The sequence below is a fragment of the Electrophorus electricus genome, chromosome 3 (genome assembly GCF_013358815.1).
Source record: "Electrophorus electricus isolate fEleEle1 chromosome 3, fEleEle1.pri, whole genome shotgun sequence".
Lineage (NCBI taxonomy): Eukaryota > Metazoa > Chordata > Actinopteri > Gymnotiformes > Gymnotidae > Electrophorus > Electrophorus electricus.
In genome coordinates, this window is record NC_049537.1 from 29725095 (window position 1) to 29741327 (window position 16233).

A 16233-nucleotide genomic window follows, 5' to 3' on the forward strand; every position below is an offset into this window, starting at 1 on the left:
TCCTCCCTCTCGTTTAGTTCTCCCTGAACCACAGCCTCCTCCCTGCTCTAGCTCGCATTTTGCGTTTGTCACTTTCTGATTCTTTTCTTCAGTTCTCTCTAACTAACTCTTTTGTCTCTCTCACGCACTCCCTCCATCTCTTTTAAACACACACACGCTTGCGTTGAACAGGCAGTTTATGTGCTGTCACTCCTTTCTCCAACCAAGTGTGAACTCTGTTACATGACAGGCTGTACTTCAACACACACACACACACACACACACACACACAGAGGGCAGTTGGGAAGGACTGTACGAGTGAGGCAGAAAGGCAGTGAGGGAGACTGATGACTGACTATTATGTACTGTGATAATGCTGTGTGTTTGGTGAACGGAGCTCATGTAGCACACACTGATGAAGCTGGACAGAGCAGCTAGTTCTGCAGCACAGTTATCAGACTGAGTACGACCCATATCCCTCCACTCAGCAGCTAGTTCCTACAACAGAGTTGAGTCAGACTGAGTACGACCTATATCCCTCCACTCAGCAGCTAGTTCCTACAACACAGTTGAGTCAGACTGAGTACGACCCATATCCCTCCACGCAGCAGCTAGTTCCTACAACACAGTTGAGTCAGACTGAGTACGACCCATATCCCTCCACTCAGTAGCTAGTTCTGCAGCACAGTTGTCAGACTGAGTACGACCCATATCCCTCCACTCAGCAGCTAGTTCTGCAGCACAGTTGAGTCAGACTGAGTACGACCCATATCCCTCCACGCAGCAGCTAGTTCCTACAACACAGTTGTCAGACTGAGTACGACCCATATCCCTCCACGCAGCAGCTAGTTCTGCAACACAGTTGTCAGACTGAGTACGACCCATATCCCTCCACTCAGTAGCTAGTTCCTGCAACACAGTTGAGTCAGACTGAGTACGACCCATATCCCTCCACTCAGCAGCTAGTTCTGCAGCACCGTTGAGTCAGACTGAGTATGACCCATATCCCTCCACTCAGCAGCTAGTTCCTACAACACAGTTGAGTCAGACTGAGTACGACCCATATCCCTCCACTCAGCAGCTAGTTCCTACAGCACAGTTGAGTCAGACTGAGTACGACCCATATCCCTCCACTCAGCAGCTAGTTCTGTAGCACAGTTGAGTCAGACTGAGTACGACCCATATCCCTCCACTCAGCAGCCAGTTCTGCAGCACAGTTGTCAGACTGAGTACGACCCATATCCCTCCACTCAGCAGCTAGTTCCTACAACACAGTTGAGTCAGACTGAGTACGACCCATATCCCTCCACTCAGCAGCTAGTTCTGTAGCACAGTTGAGTCAGACTGAGTACGACCCATATCCCTCCACTCAGCAGCTAGTTCCTACAACACAGTTGAGTCAGACTGAGTACGACCCATATCCCTCCACTCAGCAGCTAGTTCCAGTTGGATTGACCATAACCTTTGTCCTTCACACACATACAGATGTATGACGACCCCCCCCCCCCCCCCCCACCGTCCTACAGGCAAAATGTTCTGGGGATGACTTGACCTTTGACCTTGGACTGGTTTATGACCAGTGGTCCGGCTGCTGCTAGATTATCACGTGTCACACGCTGTGTTCAGTTTGGACGTATTTGAGTTCTGAGTTTTTTTCATGCTGCGTGTTGATTTACTGATCAGGTGTTCCTCTAAGGTAATAAATTACTACTCAGTTTAAGTAGCTTGGATTTCCATCGACAGTTTGTCAGATTTACACTGACCCTTTCCTACCTCTGTCTACTCAGGAAACTGGTACACACACACAAACAGACACAGGTTAAAACACAAAATGGAGCCTAAGACTATACGACGATGAAAATGTTTGTTTGTTGACTGAACTAAGTTTGAGGAGAAGCTGCTGACTGGCTAAGCTACCAGGGGACTTTTCTTCTTTCCGCAGGGGTTATAAGATGATTTGGAGGCATGTAGCCACTAACGTTATAGAATGTCCATAACCACATCTGAAGACAGTGAAGACCTCTGAGCAGGTCTGTGGCCACACTAGGAACGGGTGGCTGGCTGACATGTGCTTTGCTCCAGTGGTGCAAGCCAAACTGGAACTGGTCTTCCTGTTACTGGGCATTTATAAATCACATTGCCCTGGTGTCAGGAGTAGGCGGGGCTTGTAAAGGCCCAGCCCCCTTCAGGTTCATACTCTGTTCTGCAGTGGGACGATATGAATTCCAGGTGCAGGGCGCAGTCAGTCATTAGTGACCCTTGTTGACCCGCAATTGCCTTTCACGATCTGTGCTCTACAGGTCGGCCACGGCACGGTTGCTGTGGGAGACGATGCTGGTTGCTAAGCAGAAGGAGGCCGTGATGGAGGTGAGGAGGCACCTGGTTGAAGCTGCCAGCAAGGAAAACCTGCCATTCAAGATAAACCTAGGTAAGGCCACGCCCCCAGATGCACCCATTGGGTCAGGACAGACCCAATGGTACGTGTGTGTGTGCGCGCGCGTGTGTGCATTTTCTCACACACACACACACTGCCTGTTTCTCCTAACTGACAGACAGCCTTCCGATGGCGTTAAGGAACGCCAACCCAGAATGCACCAGGGCACAGAAACGGCTCACAGTTTAGGGTTCATTAGTGTGGGCTCAACCACCACCAGCGCGTGACAACCTAACGAGGTCCAGATAGCACACGCGCACGCACAAACACACACCCATGTACACACATATGTGTACAAACATAATTGTGTACACACACGTGTGTGTGTGTGTGTGTGTGTGTGTGTGTGTGTACACGTACGTACGTACGTAATTACGTCCGTTGCCACACAAACACACACATGCTATCAGTTCCGGTCTAAATGGATGACCGTGCTCATAAATGGTTTGTGTTAAAGCTGATTTATCATCCAGTTTTTTTTTTAAAGTTTTTAAAACCAGAGAGAGAGAGAGAGAGAGAGAGGGGTATAGGAGAACACGGGTGAAAAGTAAGAGGTGTGGAGGTGTGGAGGGGGATGGACCCGCAGGCCCACAGCGCCCCCAGCAGATGTCACTGGGAATTAATCATATGCAAAAGCGCATATGGCTGCAGAGGAAATGTGAACCACATGTGTGCACGCACGCACACACACACACACACACACACACACACACACACACACACACACGCGCATGCTCGCACACACACACACACACACACACACACACATACACAGTGTCCGGGTAGAGTGTGGGAGGTTTGCATGGTGTAGGTAGACGTGGACGCTGTGTTGTAGGTGGTGTGATTGAGGACATGCATGTATGGATGTAAAGTCCTCGTGTGTGTGTGTGTGTGTGTGGTAGTTCTGTGGTTAAGACTTCTCCCTGCCATCTACTTCGAAGTTGACATTTGAATTTAATTTGTCAACTCACCAAAATCAGAAACCCTTACCCCCAAGAGGTCAGATCATTAGACTTCAGCTTCCTAATTTACTTCTGATATTCATTATGCGCGCACACACACTCTGCGCTACTGGTGTGTGTTCACATCAGCCCGTCCTGTCCCGGACCACACGTGCCACGCTCGTGGGTTGTAGAGCTGGCAGGCTTCACTGTGGTCCTCTCTTGTGCAGGATTTCTCTGGCTTCCACTTCCTGTCTCTCTTTAAAACACCACTGACATGTACACAGTGCCACCAGTTCATGTAGCGGACTACAGATCCCAGATTGCTTTGCGTCCACATGTGCTCACTGACAGTCAGTTATAGACAAAATGGGCTTTTGGAATCAGTAGTTTCCAAAGTAGGCCTAGAATTAGAAATGACCGCACACACAGTAGCTGAAGGCTTTTTGGATTATTATTTGGCCCTGTTCTGACTGGACATGAGTACTGAATACAGTCATATTACCCAGAGTGCTTTGCGAGCCCCAAAGTTCCCTTTTGCACTGGACTGGTATCAGCCTCCTGGAAGGTCTCGTACAGACGTGATTCAGCCTGTGTGCTGAAGGGTGTGGTGTGATTTGGGTTGTATGGGATGTAGTGCGCTGTGGTGTGTGGAGTTTGGTGTGGTGTGGTGTGGGATGTGATGTGGTGTGCTGTTCTGCATGGAAGGAATCAGCTCTGTAAACTCAGATGACTGACTCGTGGTGTCTTGTGTACTTGTGTGATAGGGAGCATGTGTTCTGGATCTGGTACATTTGTGGATAAATGATTATCCCCCCCCCCCCCCCCACTTTGGGGAGTGGGGTTCTAAATTCTCTCTCTCTCTCTCTCTCTCTCTCTTTCCCTCTCTCTCTCTCTCTCTCTCTTTCCCTCTCTCTCTCTCTCTCTCTCCCTTTCTCTCCCTCTCTCTCTCTCTCTCTCTCTCCCTCTCTTCCGCACTGTTCCCCCTCTCCCCAAAGCCTGCAGCAGGAGACTTAGACTTGATCTTTTAGGAGAGGGTCACCTCTCCCTCCCCCAGTGTTTGTTTGTTTGTGGCTATATAGCACATGCACTGTGTTGAAAGCGGCTACGTTTCACGGGTTTAGATCTTTGCAGGCGTCTGAGTGAGCGAGTGACGTTAGTCTGCCTCCCTGACCCTGACAGTCTCCTCCCTGACTTCTCCACAAAGATTTCGCCACGATTTTTACATGCTGACACACACACATACACACACTAAAGTAAATAATGGTCATAAAGGCCCACAGGAAATCCTCCCTCATCTGCTGCTGGTTGAGAGCATCAGTCTGTTGAAGCAGCTTTATGGGATGTTAATATGACCCCCACACACCCCCGCCAGCCGTGGACTGCTTAGGGTAATCAGAACCCCCTTCCCACAATACCCTTCCTCCTGTGTCTCTGTAGACCCTTGGGCTACAAAGAAGTGTGTGTGTGTGTGTGTGTGTGTGTGTGTGTGTGTGTGTGTGTGTGTGTGTGTGTGTGTGTGTGTGTGTGTGTGTGTGTACATACTGAGTCTGAGGGGGTTGTTGAGCGGTGTATATATCTGGCTATTCTCTCGATAGTTCCTACAGACTGTACATGCAGATTAACCGATACACTGGCTCAAACAAGCATGCGCACACAGTTGTGTTCTCAGGGTCTTGGGTCTCACACTCACTTGTACACAAGTACACACACTTCTGTAGGGAGTGGGCACGTGTGTGTGTGTGTGTGTGTGTGTGTGTGTGTGTGTGTGTGTGTGTGTGTGTGTGTGTGTGTGTGTGTGTACACACACACTCACCAGATGGAACCAGAGGGTTACCAGAGCATGGGTTCCATTAAGCCTGCCCTATAGTGGAGTATTGGTCATTATGGGTGCTCTGGGACCCAGTAAAACAGGCTAATGGTGAGGTACCTGGATTCCACACAGCACTCTCCTCTCCTGTCTTACTGATAATACACACACACATGCGTGCACGCAAATATTACAGGACCAAACATTGTCCAGGGTTATCATGCAGGGTTATGTGATCTGTAGTAATTACTACAGCAGTGATCTCATTAGGGTGTGTGTACAGAGTTTGTGTGCATGCATTTTCTGAGTTCGGGGGGGGGTGTCATCCCTGATCTAATTAAGTCATAATTAAGTGATAAGTATAATTTAGTGTCCAGACTTCTTTGAAGATGCAGTACTAGACAACATCTCTCTCTCTCTCTCTCTCTGTCTCTCTGTCTCTCTCTCTCTCTCTCTGTCTCTCTGTCTCTCTCTCTCTCTCTCTCTCTCTCTCTCTCTCTGCTTGCTCCGCCTCCAGGGCGGGTGACATCGGAGCAGCTCTCCTCTTACGCGCAGTTGTTTCGTGGCAGCTGGGGGGCACTGCAGAGTCACTGTGGGGTCCTACAGCTGGGCCTGGCCACTGCCCAGACCCTCCGCCCCGCCGGCCTCGCACGCTGGGATGCCCGCCTCGCCTTCGAGAAGCTCCTCCTACAGGTGGGCCAATCGCGTCGCTCAGGCACCTGTCAATCATGCGCTTCCCTCGACCCGGTTGGCTGAAACATTTCATCACTCCCATTGTGTTCCTACCCATGCCACAGATTTAGGTAAACACATCAATGCGCCCTGGTACTAAGTCATTCGCATCTGTGTGTGTGTAACGCAACATGTGTTCTGTAACTTCATAGGGTGTGTGGTGGCGGTGTACTGGGTTTGGTTAAGAGCCCAGGAGCGCACACACCTCTGCAACGCCTTCCAGGGGAGGTTTGGCTTCTGACCATGGGCTTAAGTGGAGCTGAAATGCTTCACTCGGTCCACAGCAAAAAAAAAAAAAGAGTCCAGCCCCGTGTGCAGGTGCAGAGGGCGAGGGAGAGAGATCCTTCAGTAAACATCATCAGAAAGAGCACCATCACCACAGCCACAAGTAAACAAAATACAGCCCAACACTGAGGGATTCTGTAAACGTCTGCACACGCGCACGCACACAAACACACACCCTTCCTACGCTATCTGTTTAGAGCCCTGTGATAGCTTGTTTAAGAGTGCGTGAGTGTGTTTAGCAACGTGCGCAGAGAGGTGTACGGGAAATGTCTTAACCAAGGCCTGTCCAGGGGTGGGTGTGTGAGAGTAAGACCAGAGGTCAAGCATGCTGGCCACAGTAAGGTGGGATCATTAGAAGACAGTGGGAGAGACAGAATCAGGAGGAAGGACACTGACCAAAAAAAGACAAGTCCAGCTGAGAGGACATGAAAGGAGAGGCGAGAGAGATTTCCTGGAAAGATTGGAAGAGAGCTATTTTTCCAGGAACCAGAGGTATTCACAGTGATATTACAGACACACACACCAGGCCTGCTCCTCTAAAGGCAATCAAGGAAAACATGGCAGAGCAGGCTGGATCAGAACCGCACTTCTGAACCGGACTCCCAGACCAGACTCCAGAGTCCTAAGCCATGCTCTTGGGCCAGACTTCCGAGCCGGACTGCCGAGCTGAACCCCACGTATGCAGGCACCGGAGAGGTTTACTCTTCAGAAGCCACACCCCTCTGCTGAAGAGTCTTGGGTTGCTGTGGGACACACACACTTGGTGTGTGTGAACCGGTGCTTTCCACGTTATTGTTTCATTTTCTTTGCAACTCTAAATCGGCATGGAAAAAATGAAAACCACTGAGCAGTTTGAATCTGTAAGCGTGTGCTGAGGCGCGTGCATTCTGACTGAGACGAGATGCCATGTGCCTGGAGCAGCGCCCACCTGTGGGCTTTTCTGTTTTAAACACTCTGCGCGCACCGTGAGGTCACGGTCTGTGTTTGTATGCATTCATTCCAAAACGACAGTCAAAACACGCACTTAAGTTGTTTTTGAGTTTACTCAAGCGATAGTCGTTCCGCCTGAACGGACTCCCACTCAGACATAATATCTGCAGATCTTGGACACCTCTGAGCAGTGCTGTGTAACGCAACTAAAAACAGACATTTATACCGGAGACGTGTAGACTGGACTCCACTGGGTCCACTGGGAGCCCAGTGTTCTGGACTGTAGCTGGACGTGAAGGGAGGGACTGGGTGACATGAGAGTGCACAGTGTTTGTTTAAGACTGCAGTCCTGAGCAGGACGCTAACTTTTTAACCTTTAGCCCCAGTTGATCTGAGGGGGATTTATTCTGCCTTGTTCTTCAAACATGTCAAACGTCTGGGATTACCAATGAAGACCTTGAGCTCATCTTCTGATCCTCTGTTGTCTGTCAGTCTTGTCTGTCTGTCTGCCTTTGTATGTCTGGCCTGTATCGTCTGCAGCCTGTGTGTCTCAATTGTTGTCTGTATGTCTTTACTGCTGTCTGTGGGTCTTTGTGGCAGTCTGTATGTCCCTGTCAGTCTGTGTGTCTCTGTTGATTTCACACACAAACACACAGTTACATGACTGTAGTGACTCCATGCTGTCAATAACGCACACACACTGTAATTGCAAATGACCTTTAACCCCTGAACCCTTAACCCACCCTGGGGTCAGGCCCCCTCCTGTGTGTCTGCAGCCTTCCCTTCTGCCTGGACAATATCTGACTGGAAACACACACACACGTGCACAAACAAAATACAAACTGTATTCATCGCATTTGTTAACTACTCATCACTTCAAGGCCATACGGGAGGGAAAGACAAGTGATGTGTGTGTGTGTGTGTGTGTGTGTGTGTGTGTGTGTGTGTGTGTGTGTGTGTGTGTGTGTGTGTGTGTGTGTGTGAGTGTATGTGTGTGTGTGTGTGTCCAGTTTTGACCGTCTGTCCAAACACCCAGTCTTCCTGTGACCCAGTCTGACCGTCCTCACCATTACCCTAAGTCCTGCTCCCCTCTCTCTCTCTCTCTCTCTCTCTCTCTCAATCTATCCCTCCCTCATTCTACCTTGATTTATCCCTTCCTCTCTCTCCCTCTCACAGTCTCTCTCTCAATCTTTGTCTCTTTCTCACACACACACTCTCCATCTCACTAGGTCTCACTCTGTGTCTCCCACTCTCTATAGGGGGTAGGGTCTCTGTCTTCCTCTGTCTCCCTGCTCCTATAAATGTCTCCTGTGTCCTCGTGTTCTTTCTATTTCTGTATCTGGCTGTCTGTCCCTCCTTCTTCCCTGCCTACACAGCGGCGCGTGACTAAGGGTCGACTTCCACCGCGTCTGTAGCTACCTCCGCTCCAATCTCATCTCTGGAGCCCCATACAGACGGGAACTCTCTGCTGGAGAGGAGCTCCAAAGACCTCTGATGAGACGAGTCAAAGCTTTGAGTCGGAATCTTGGCCAAAACCCCTGCTGCAATCTGGGAGTGTGTGTGTGTGTGTGTGTGTGTGTGTGTGTGTGTGTGTGTGTGTGTGTGTGTGTGTGTGTGTGTGTGTGTGCGCGCGCGCAAGAGAGACATGACTTATTTACTCAGACTATTTTCCTGTGTTTAGGCCTCATAGATTACTGCCGGAAATTACACACAGCAACCAGTTTACTCCTCACAGGAAGCTCTGCTATCTCACAGACAAACACTCACAGATAAGCATTCGCGCACGCGCACACACACACACACAAACACAAAAAAACCCATTTTCCTACTCATATACAAACCAATATATGTTACATCCCAGTACAGATCTGTTGGAACTTTGGGCAGTGAAACAGCTGTGTTTATTAAAGCTAAGCGACTGTTTTTGGGGTTCTATCGTGTGTGTGTGTGTGTGTGTGTGTGAGGACATGATGATGTGATTTGGTTTAAGGATTGCAGTGTTTTTAACTGTGCTGATGTATGTTGTGTAGGTAATGGATTAGTTGAGCTCTGTTTGTGTAGGGGGAGGCTGTGGTTGTTGAGGGGGGCAACTGTTTGTAAGTGTTTCTTCATGTCTGGTGTGTTGGTGAGGTTCAAGGTTCCTTCCATTTCTTTGGAAGGTGTGTGTGTGTGAGGCAGCCTTGTACTTGTGTAGCACTCACATCACAGCATGACCATCACCTGCCCAGAATAAGGGTTTGTAGAGAAGCAGTAATCACTGTGTGACTGTCTGTGTGTGACTGCGTGTGTGGGATCTGTGTCTGCACACATGATGGTATGTGGAGGGTGCAGACTGGTGAATTGGATCACTGTGCCTTCTATATAGTGAATTTGGCACTATGTGTGCATCTATAGTGTGTGTGTGTGCACGTTCAATGGATCTCTGTGTGCCTCGTTAGTCTGCAGCTCATTGAGGGGCACGTGTCGGGGTGACACGTGGTCCTTTGGCGTCCTGAATGTTTTCGATCACGCACTCGTGGGTCTTGTGGCGTCGGGTTTTAACGGGCGCTCTGTGGTCAGGCGCCAGCACACGGTGTGACACACACTCACACACACGCGCTGCTCCAGAACAGGGCCAGGCAGGTAGGCCTACTTGCCCCACCACTTAACCACCTCAGGCCAGAGGTGCCTGCAGCCTTGTTACCTTCTGATAGGTGGATGTGCGTGCGTGCGTGTGTGATGGTCATATGGCGTCTGCTGTTCTCCTCAGTGGTCACAGTTCTGGGTTTGCAGTGACGTGAACCTGCTTTAATGTCTCTGCCCTGCACTCACAACTCTTGTTTACATCTGTGCTTGGAGCCACTTGTTTCGCAAGAAGGAAATCAGATTCAACCCCCTCTCCCCTCTCTCTCTCACACACACACACACACACACACAGAGTAACTGATACTGAAGCATAGAGGGGGTATGCTGACCTCAGGCTATGTGCTGGTCTCTGGAAGTGTTTAAATTTTCCCCCTGTTCTTCTGCCCCTGGTGTTTGTTAGTTGATTCGTTCTCTCCCCCCCCCCCCCCCTCTCTCTCTCTCCTCCAGGTTGGGGCATTGTTTGGGATACTGGTGCTAACTCGGCGGCTGTACCTAAACGACAACAAACACTGGATGTGAACACCAACTTAACTAGCCTTCGTAAATTCATGGTCACAAATGTTTTAACTTGTTTACAAACATTTGTAACTTGTTTACAAAGTCTGTTACTGGTGTTTGTGATATCCAGTGTTTGTTAGCGACGCTAGCCGTTGGACTGGGTGCCGTATTCCGTAAATGACTTATTTAACAAACTGTCCGTTTAAGTGGCATCAAACTGAGATGCTGAGGTCTGCACTACGGTTCGGTCCAGTACCTGCCATTCGTGTAGGAACCTGTGCAGTACTGGTACCAGATCCCATCACCCTTTCTTCACTTCTCCATGGTGTTTGTTAATCTGTTCTCTGTCCTACTCTTGTATAACAGTAAATAAACAAACCCTTGTGTAAACGCAGTGCGTGACCAACTCCAGGTGGAGCAGAGATGTCCGACGTCCGTGCAGCTCGCCAGTTGGGACATGAATCACAGCGTGTATGCTGATGGACTGTGATGTCGCTGTAGGGTTGAGACAGGGCTTAGTTTGGTTTACACCAGGTTTAGGCTGTGTTTAGGTCAGGTTTAGGCTGGGTTTAAACTGGGTTTAGATCAGGTTTAGGCTGGGTTTAAACTGGGTTTAGATCAGGTTTAGGCTTGGTTTAAACTGGGTTTAGGCTGGGTTTAAACTGGGTTTAGATCAGGTTTAGGCTGGGTTTAAACTGGGTTTAGGTCAGGTTTAGGCTGGGTTTAGGTCAGGTTTAGGCTGGGTTTAGGTCAGGTTTAGGCTGGGTTTAGGTGCTGTCTTTCCTCTTGCCCTCATAAATGACTAGAAATGAATGTCTTTACACCCTCACCGTAAAGAGTGACTCTGGTAGTTCTGACTCTGGAGATCATGTAGGGTACACACACACACACACACACACACACACACAGTGTTTTTGCGGGGATCATTTCATCAGGGTGTGGACCTGACAAGAAAACTAGATATTTGTGTGTGTGTGTGTGTGTGTGTGTGTGTGTGTGTGTGTGGGCTGGGAGGATCTGTCCGTGTAAACCCCTGACGCTGCACCACACACACAAACATGCAAACAGAGAGAGTAAAACGGGGTTAATTAAGTTAATACAGCTTAATTCTTCACATTACAAACTCATAAGAGAACACCAGAGAGAGATAGAGCTGCTTAGTGGTGTTGGGGAGGGGTGGGGCAGGTGGAGGGCTAGACATCTGATTAGAGCTCCACGGTGTTCACCTTGTTCTGCTTGGTAATGCTATCTCAGAACAACAGTTATCCTGTCGTCATGGCAGCAAGACCCCACCCTCCCCGCCAGGCTGATTACCGTGTGTGTGTGTGTGTGTGTGTGTGTGTGTTTACGTGTCTTTGAGCAGAACAGCTGGGGTTCCTGAGCTTCTCTGACCCTGGTGTGTGAAAGTGCCTCTCATACAATGAGGCTTCCTACAGCAGTTTCACTTGTCTGTCAGTCACACTTCTCCCCTCCACACTTTCTCTTTGCTGCCCCCCCCCCCCACACACACACACACCTACATCCATACCAATAAATTTCTCTTGAAGCTTCAAGCTGAACTTCCCAAATTCAGGACTACTGAATTTTTCCAACCCGTGCCATGTTTAGTGCACCGTCCCTCAGAACGGTGTGCGTGTCGTCTTTGGGATGTGATGAGGTATGAGGTGAGAGGTCATGGCATGGAGGGGAGGCTGGGCCTGATGGCTGCTCTGGTCTCCAGCCCAGGAGAAGACTTCCAGTAATGCAGCGGACACTGCGCCCCAGTCTGTGTTAGCTTGCATATCGCTCCAGCGATTTCTGTGTGTGTGTGTGGGATTTGCGTTCATGTCAGGTCGCTGTGAATCCTGGTGTATGTTATCATAACATCATCATGGCTAAGTCGGTGGTAAATATGAGGACTCGGTCAGGCAGTTACTCAGTGCAGCTGCACAGTGTGGGTGGAGCTTAAGTCAGACACACCCACGCCACACTAGGAGGCTGTCTTTATGTTGTATCCTCTCTTTTTGTAAAATGCTCTCATCCTGCTTTCCTTTTGTTCTCGCATCTCATTCTTTTCTCTCTCTCCCCCTCTCTCTCTCTCTCTCCCCCTCTCTCTCTCTCTCTCTCTCTCTCTCTCTCCCCCTCTCTCTCTCTCTCCCTCTCTCTCTCTCTCTCTCTCCCTCTCTCTCTCTCTCTCTCTCTCTCTCTCTCTGGAGTCATCACACAACCTTGTCCTAGTCATTGCCCTGCAGACAGTGTCTCCAAAACCTGAAATCTACTGCAGGAAACCTTTTTAATATCGTGATTCACATCAGAACCTTTGGTCCTGAGACCAAGACGGAAGAGTGTGTGTGTGTTTGGCTCAAAGTGTGACAGTATGTGGTGGTGCTTTGAACCTAGGGTTAGGCTTTTATAATCTTTAGCAATTTCCTGTATATACCTGACTAAGCCTGTTGATGTGTAAACAGCTGTACAGTTGCCTTTGCCTTGATGAGTTGGAATATGGCAAACAACTTTCTCACAGACACACGTGTGTGTGTGTGTGTGTGTGTGTGTGTGCGCGCGCGCACACACAGATGAACACCCGGGTTATGTACTCCAGTGTTTACTTTGCAATAAAACATGGCCTGTAGTCTTCTCCTGTGAATTATTCAGTGATGCCTTCTGTGATTTGTAAATTCTTATTACTTAATGTGCAGTGCAAACATGCTTGCTTGCTTACACACTTCCACATACCTCAGGAGAAGGGTAATAGTAGCCTGTGTGGTGCACCACTGCCCTCTACAGTTAAGCATTGCCACTACAGCTAGTGTCTAATTAAGAATTTTTATTACCAGAAACAATATATAAAAATAGTGGAGTGTAGAACTTTCTGGTTCATGGAATTAATTCAGACATGTACGGTTTGGTAAATAATCCTGATTGACATCCAAGAAGCTGAGACATCTTGTCCAGTGTCTGAAATGTTGTGGATTTCTCCGAGGTTTTTACTTCCTCCGCGGTTCTCCCACAGTTCTCTGCGGTTCTCCCACAGTTCTCTGCGGTTCTTGGTCCTGATCCTTTAAGTGTGTTGCTGGATGCAAATACTCTTATTTTGAAAATCACCCTTCTCTTCATGCCTTACTCATATATACACACACACGGGCTCGCTGACTCACTGCCTCACTGAGTCACCCCTCCCTGTGCATGTGTCCAATGCAAAAACTAGAATCAGATGTCAAAGTTTAACCCTTGCACATTTGTGTGTGTGTGCGCGCGCACACATCTGCATGTGTGTTTTAAAAGAGCAGTGTTTGGTTAGGTGCATTTCAGTGTTTGAGTCTGTCAATAATTATTATGTCGTTGTCTTTTCACACCCCTTTTCAAGTTCTGTCTGAGCGCAGTTATTTCTGTGTGTAAGTTAACCTCCCTCTTACACACAGATACATTAACACATTATTTCTGTGATGCCTGGTAAACATCATGCTAACCAACTCCTCACAAGTTGCAGACATGGCTCATCTAATGCCAGTATTAATGTTCTGTGTGAGTACATATTCATAGTGTTTAAGTACTTCATTACTAATAAAAGTGTTTCCTTTATAACCCAGAAGAGTTACATTAGTTTTAAATTTAGGAAATTTTAACAAGACATTTAACAAGAAAAAAATTTGACTTGACTAAGATGTAAACTTAATTGTGCGTGTGTGTGTGTGTGCGCGTGCATGCGTGTGTGCGCGCGTGTGTGTGTGTGTGTGTGCGCGCGTGTGTGTGCGCGCGCTGCCTCAGGGTTTGGAGGCGCTTGTTTGCTTGCTCTTATTTTGGTAAACGAGACCATAATCTGTCACAGCTTACAAACACCACATTAGTGGCACAGACGCAGGCATACACACGTTAGATCAGTCATAACGAGAGTGTCAGACAGGATCGTGCAGAGACGGTTCTACTTAAGAATGTGCTGCTGGCTTCTGTGCTTTTATTCCTGCCTTTATTTTTGCCAGACGTTTTAGGAGATTTTGAATGAAAATGTAAACGTTTGTCCTCATCAGGACGGGTGTGGAATGGTAGCGTGTGGAGTTCTGGAGGGAGACTCCTGTGCCACCTTTGGGTCAGCAGCGTCTTCTGTTTGTGTGTGTGTGTGTGTGTGTGTGTGTGTGTGTGTGTGTGTGTGTGTGTGTGTGTACAGTCGTGGCCAAAAGTTTTGAGACTAGCACAAAGTTTGCTGCTTCAGTTTTTATAGTGGCAGTTTGCATTAATTCTAGATTGTCAAGACATTAATTAATTGCAAAGTCATTCCTTGCCATGAAAATCAACTTGATCACAAACATTACTGCATTTCAGCCCTGCCACAAAATAGCCTGCTAACATCATTTCATTGATCTTCTCATTAGCTCAGGAGAAAGTGTTAACAAGGACAAGGCAGCTGATATCAGAAGAGCTGACTTTAAACGTGCTTTAAAAGGGTGGCGGTGCTTGAAGTTTTCTTCTGTTAACCATGGTTACTGCAGAGGAAACACGTAATCATCATTGTATCGCATCAATAGGGCTTCACAGGCAAGGACATTGCTGCTTGTAAGATAGCACCTAAATCAACCAATTATCGAATCATCCAGAAATTCAAGGAGAGACGTTCAGTTGCAGTGAAGAAGGTTTCAGGGTGCCCAGGAACGTCTCGTAAAGAGGGGACGGCTCCAGCAAAGAAGCCACTTCTCTCCAAGAAAAACATCCGGGACAGACTGACATTCTACAGAAAGTATAAGGATTTTTGGGACGGGCTGTTTGGGACATCTGGACAAATGATTGTCCGGAGAAGAAAAGGTGAGTGCTACCATGAGTCCGGTGTCATGCCAACAGTGAGGCATCCTGAGGCACAGAGAGGGCCGTGCTGGACCTCCTGGATGAGCTCGGGTAGCTTTTGCGGTCCTCCACACACACACTCCAGATGTCCTCATAATTTATGTACCGTGGGTGGGTGTGCAGGTGAGTGTCAGGGAAGCGGTTCTCCAGGTGTAGATCAGTAGGGTTCGCGCACGGTCTGACATCTGACGAGTGAGACGCGACCCATCTACCTGGACTAGGGTCCGTGTCAGGGTCACTGCAGAAACGCCTAGTGCTTTTGTCTTTTTTGAAGTGACATTCTGCAGAACGTGATGTGCAGACAGTCAAGGGGACCAGGGATGTATCGCAGGAGAACACAGCTGTTTGGAGGATCGGGGGCAGCGGAACAGGCTTCGTACTTCAACGAGAGGCGATTGTTTTTGTAAGAATGATCTGGGTGGATGGTGTGTGTGTGTGTGTGTGTGTGTGTGTGGCAGAGCACCTGAGCCCTTCCTCTGTAGACACGGCGTGTCTTACATCTGTATGACTGACATCTGTATGACTGTCTCCTATAGAAACGGAGTCGGCTCTGTGTCTGGCTGGAAAAAGGAGCAACATGAAGGGACCCGTTTGCTTCTCTCTCTCTCTCACTGACACACTGTATGCAAAAACCGCACAGCCGTGGGGCGGAGTACAGAAGTCAGGACCAGCACAAAGGCCAGAGTACATCAAGCTTTCACCATGCGCTGTGTGTGCATGCGCGCACTTGTGGTGTTTTAGTTCAGTTGTTTATACGCTCTCCTCCATGAGACGAGCGAAGCATCAAATGATGGAGGTCAGTTTGTCACTCTGACAGCACTTTCCTGAAATGTAGGTTATTGCAAACAATGGGATCCTGAAGAATTACTCCTATTTTAAAGTGGAATTAGTGTGTGTGTGTGTGTGTGTGTGTGTCTGCATGTCCTTTTGTGTGCACTGCACTGATATTTATTTAAAATTTCACCACTCTAATGGTCTCCTTGTCCATTTTTCCAAAGTTGCGTGCGTGTGCATACGTTCAACATGAATTTCAGACATCACATTAATATTTTGTAGTCTGTTTACATTTTGGCTAGTAGTAAGCCAGTCTCAGCCAAAGCACCCAGACCCATCTTTTGGTTTTCACAATTCCATGTCCAAGTCATAAAAGACCCTAAAGTAGACACACTCTCTCACTCACTCTC

The 16233-nt window shown here is 48.4% G+C and overlaps 1 protein-coding gene across 1 annotated transcript in view; it reads left to right on the forward strand.

Moving 5' to 3' along the window:
- Positions 1-16233, forward strand: part of scfd2 (sec1 family domain containing 2) — a 76954-nt gene that overhangs the window by 7173 nt on the left and 53548 nt on the right. Inside the window, exons 3-4 of the mRNA XM_027022626.2 lie at positions 2280-2407; positions 5682-5857. Of these exons, the coding sequence (XP_026878427.2) occupies positions 2280-2407; positions 5682-5857 (304 nt within the window). The remainder of the gene's footprint in view (positions 1-2279; positions 2408-5681; positions 5858-16233) is intronic.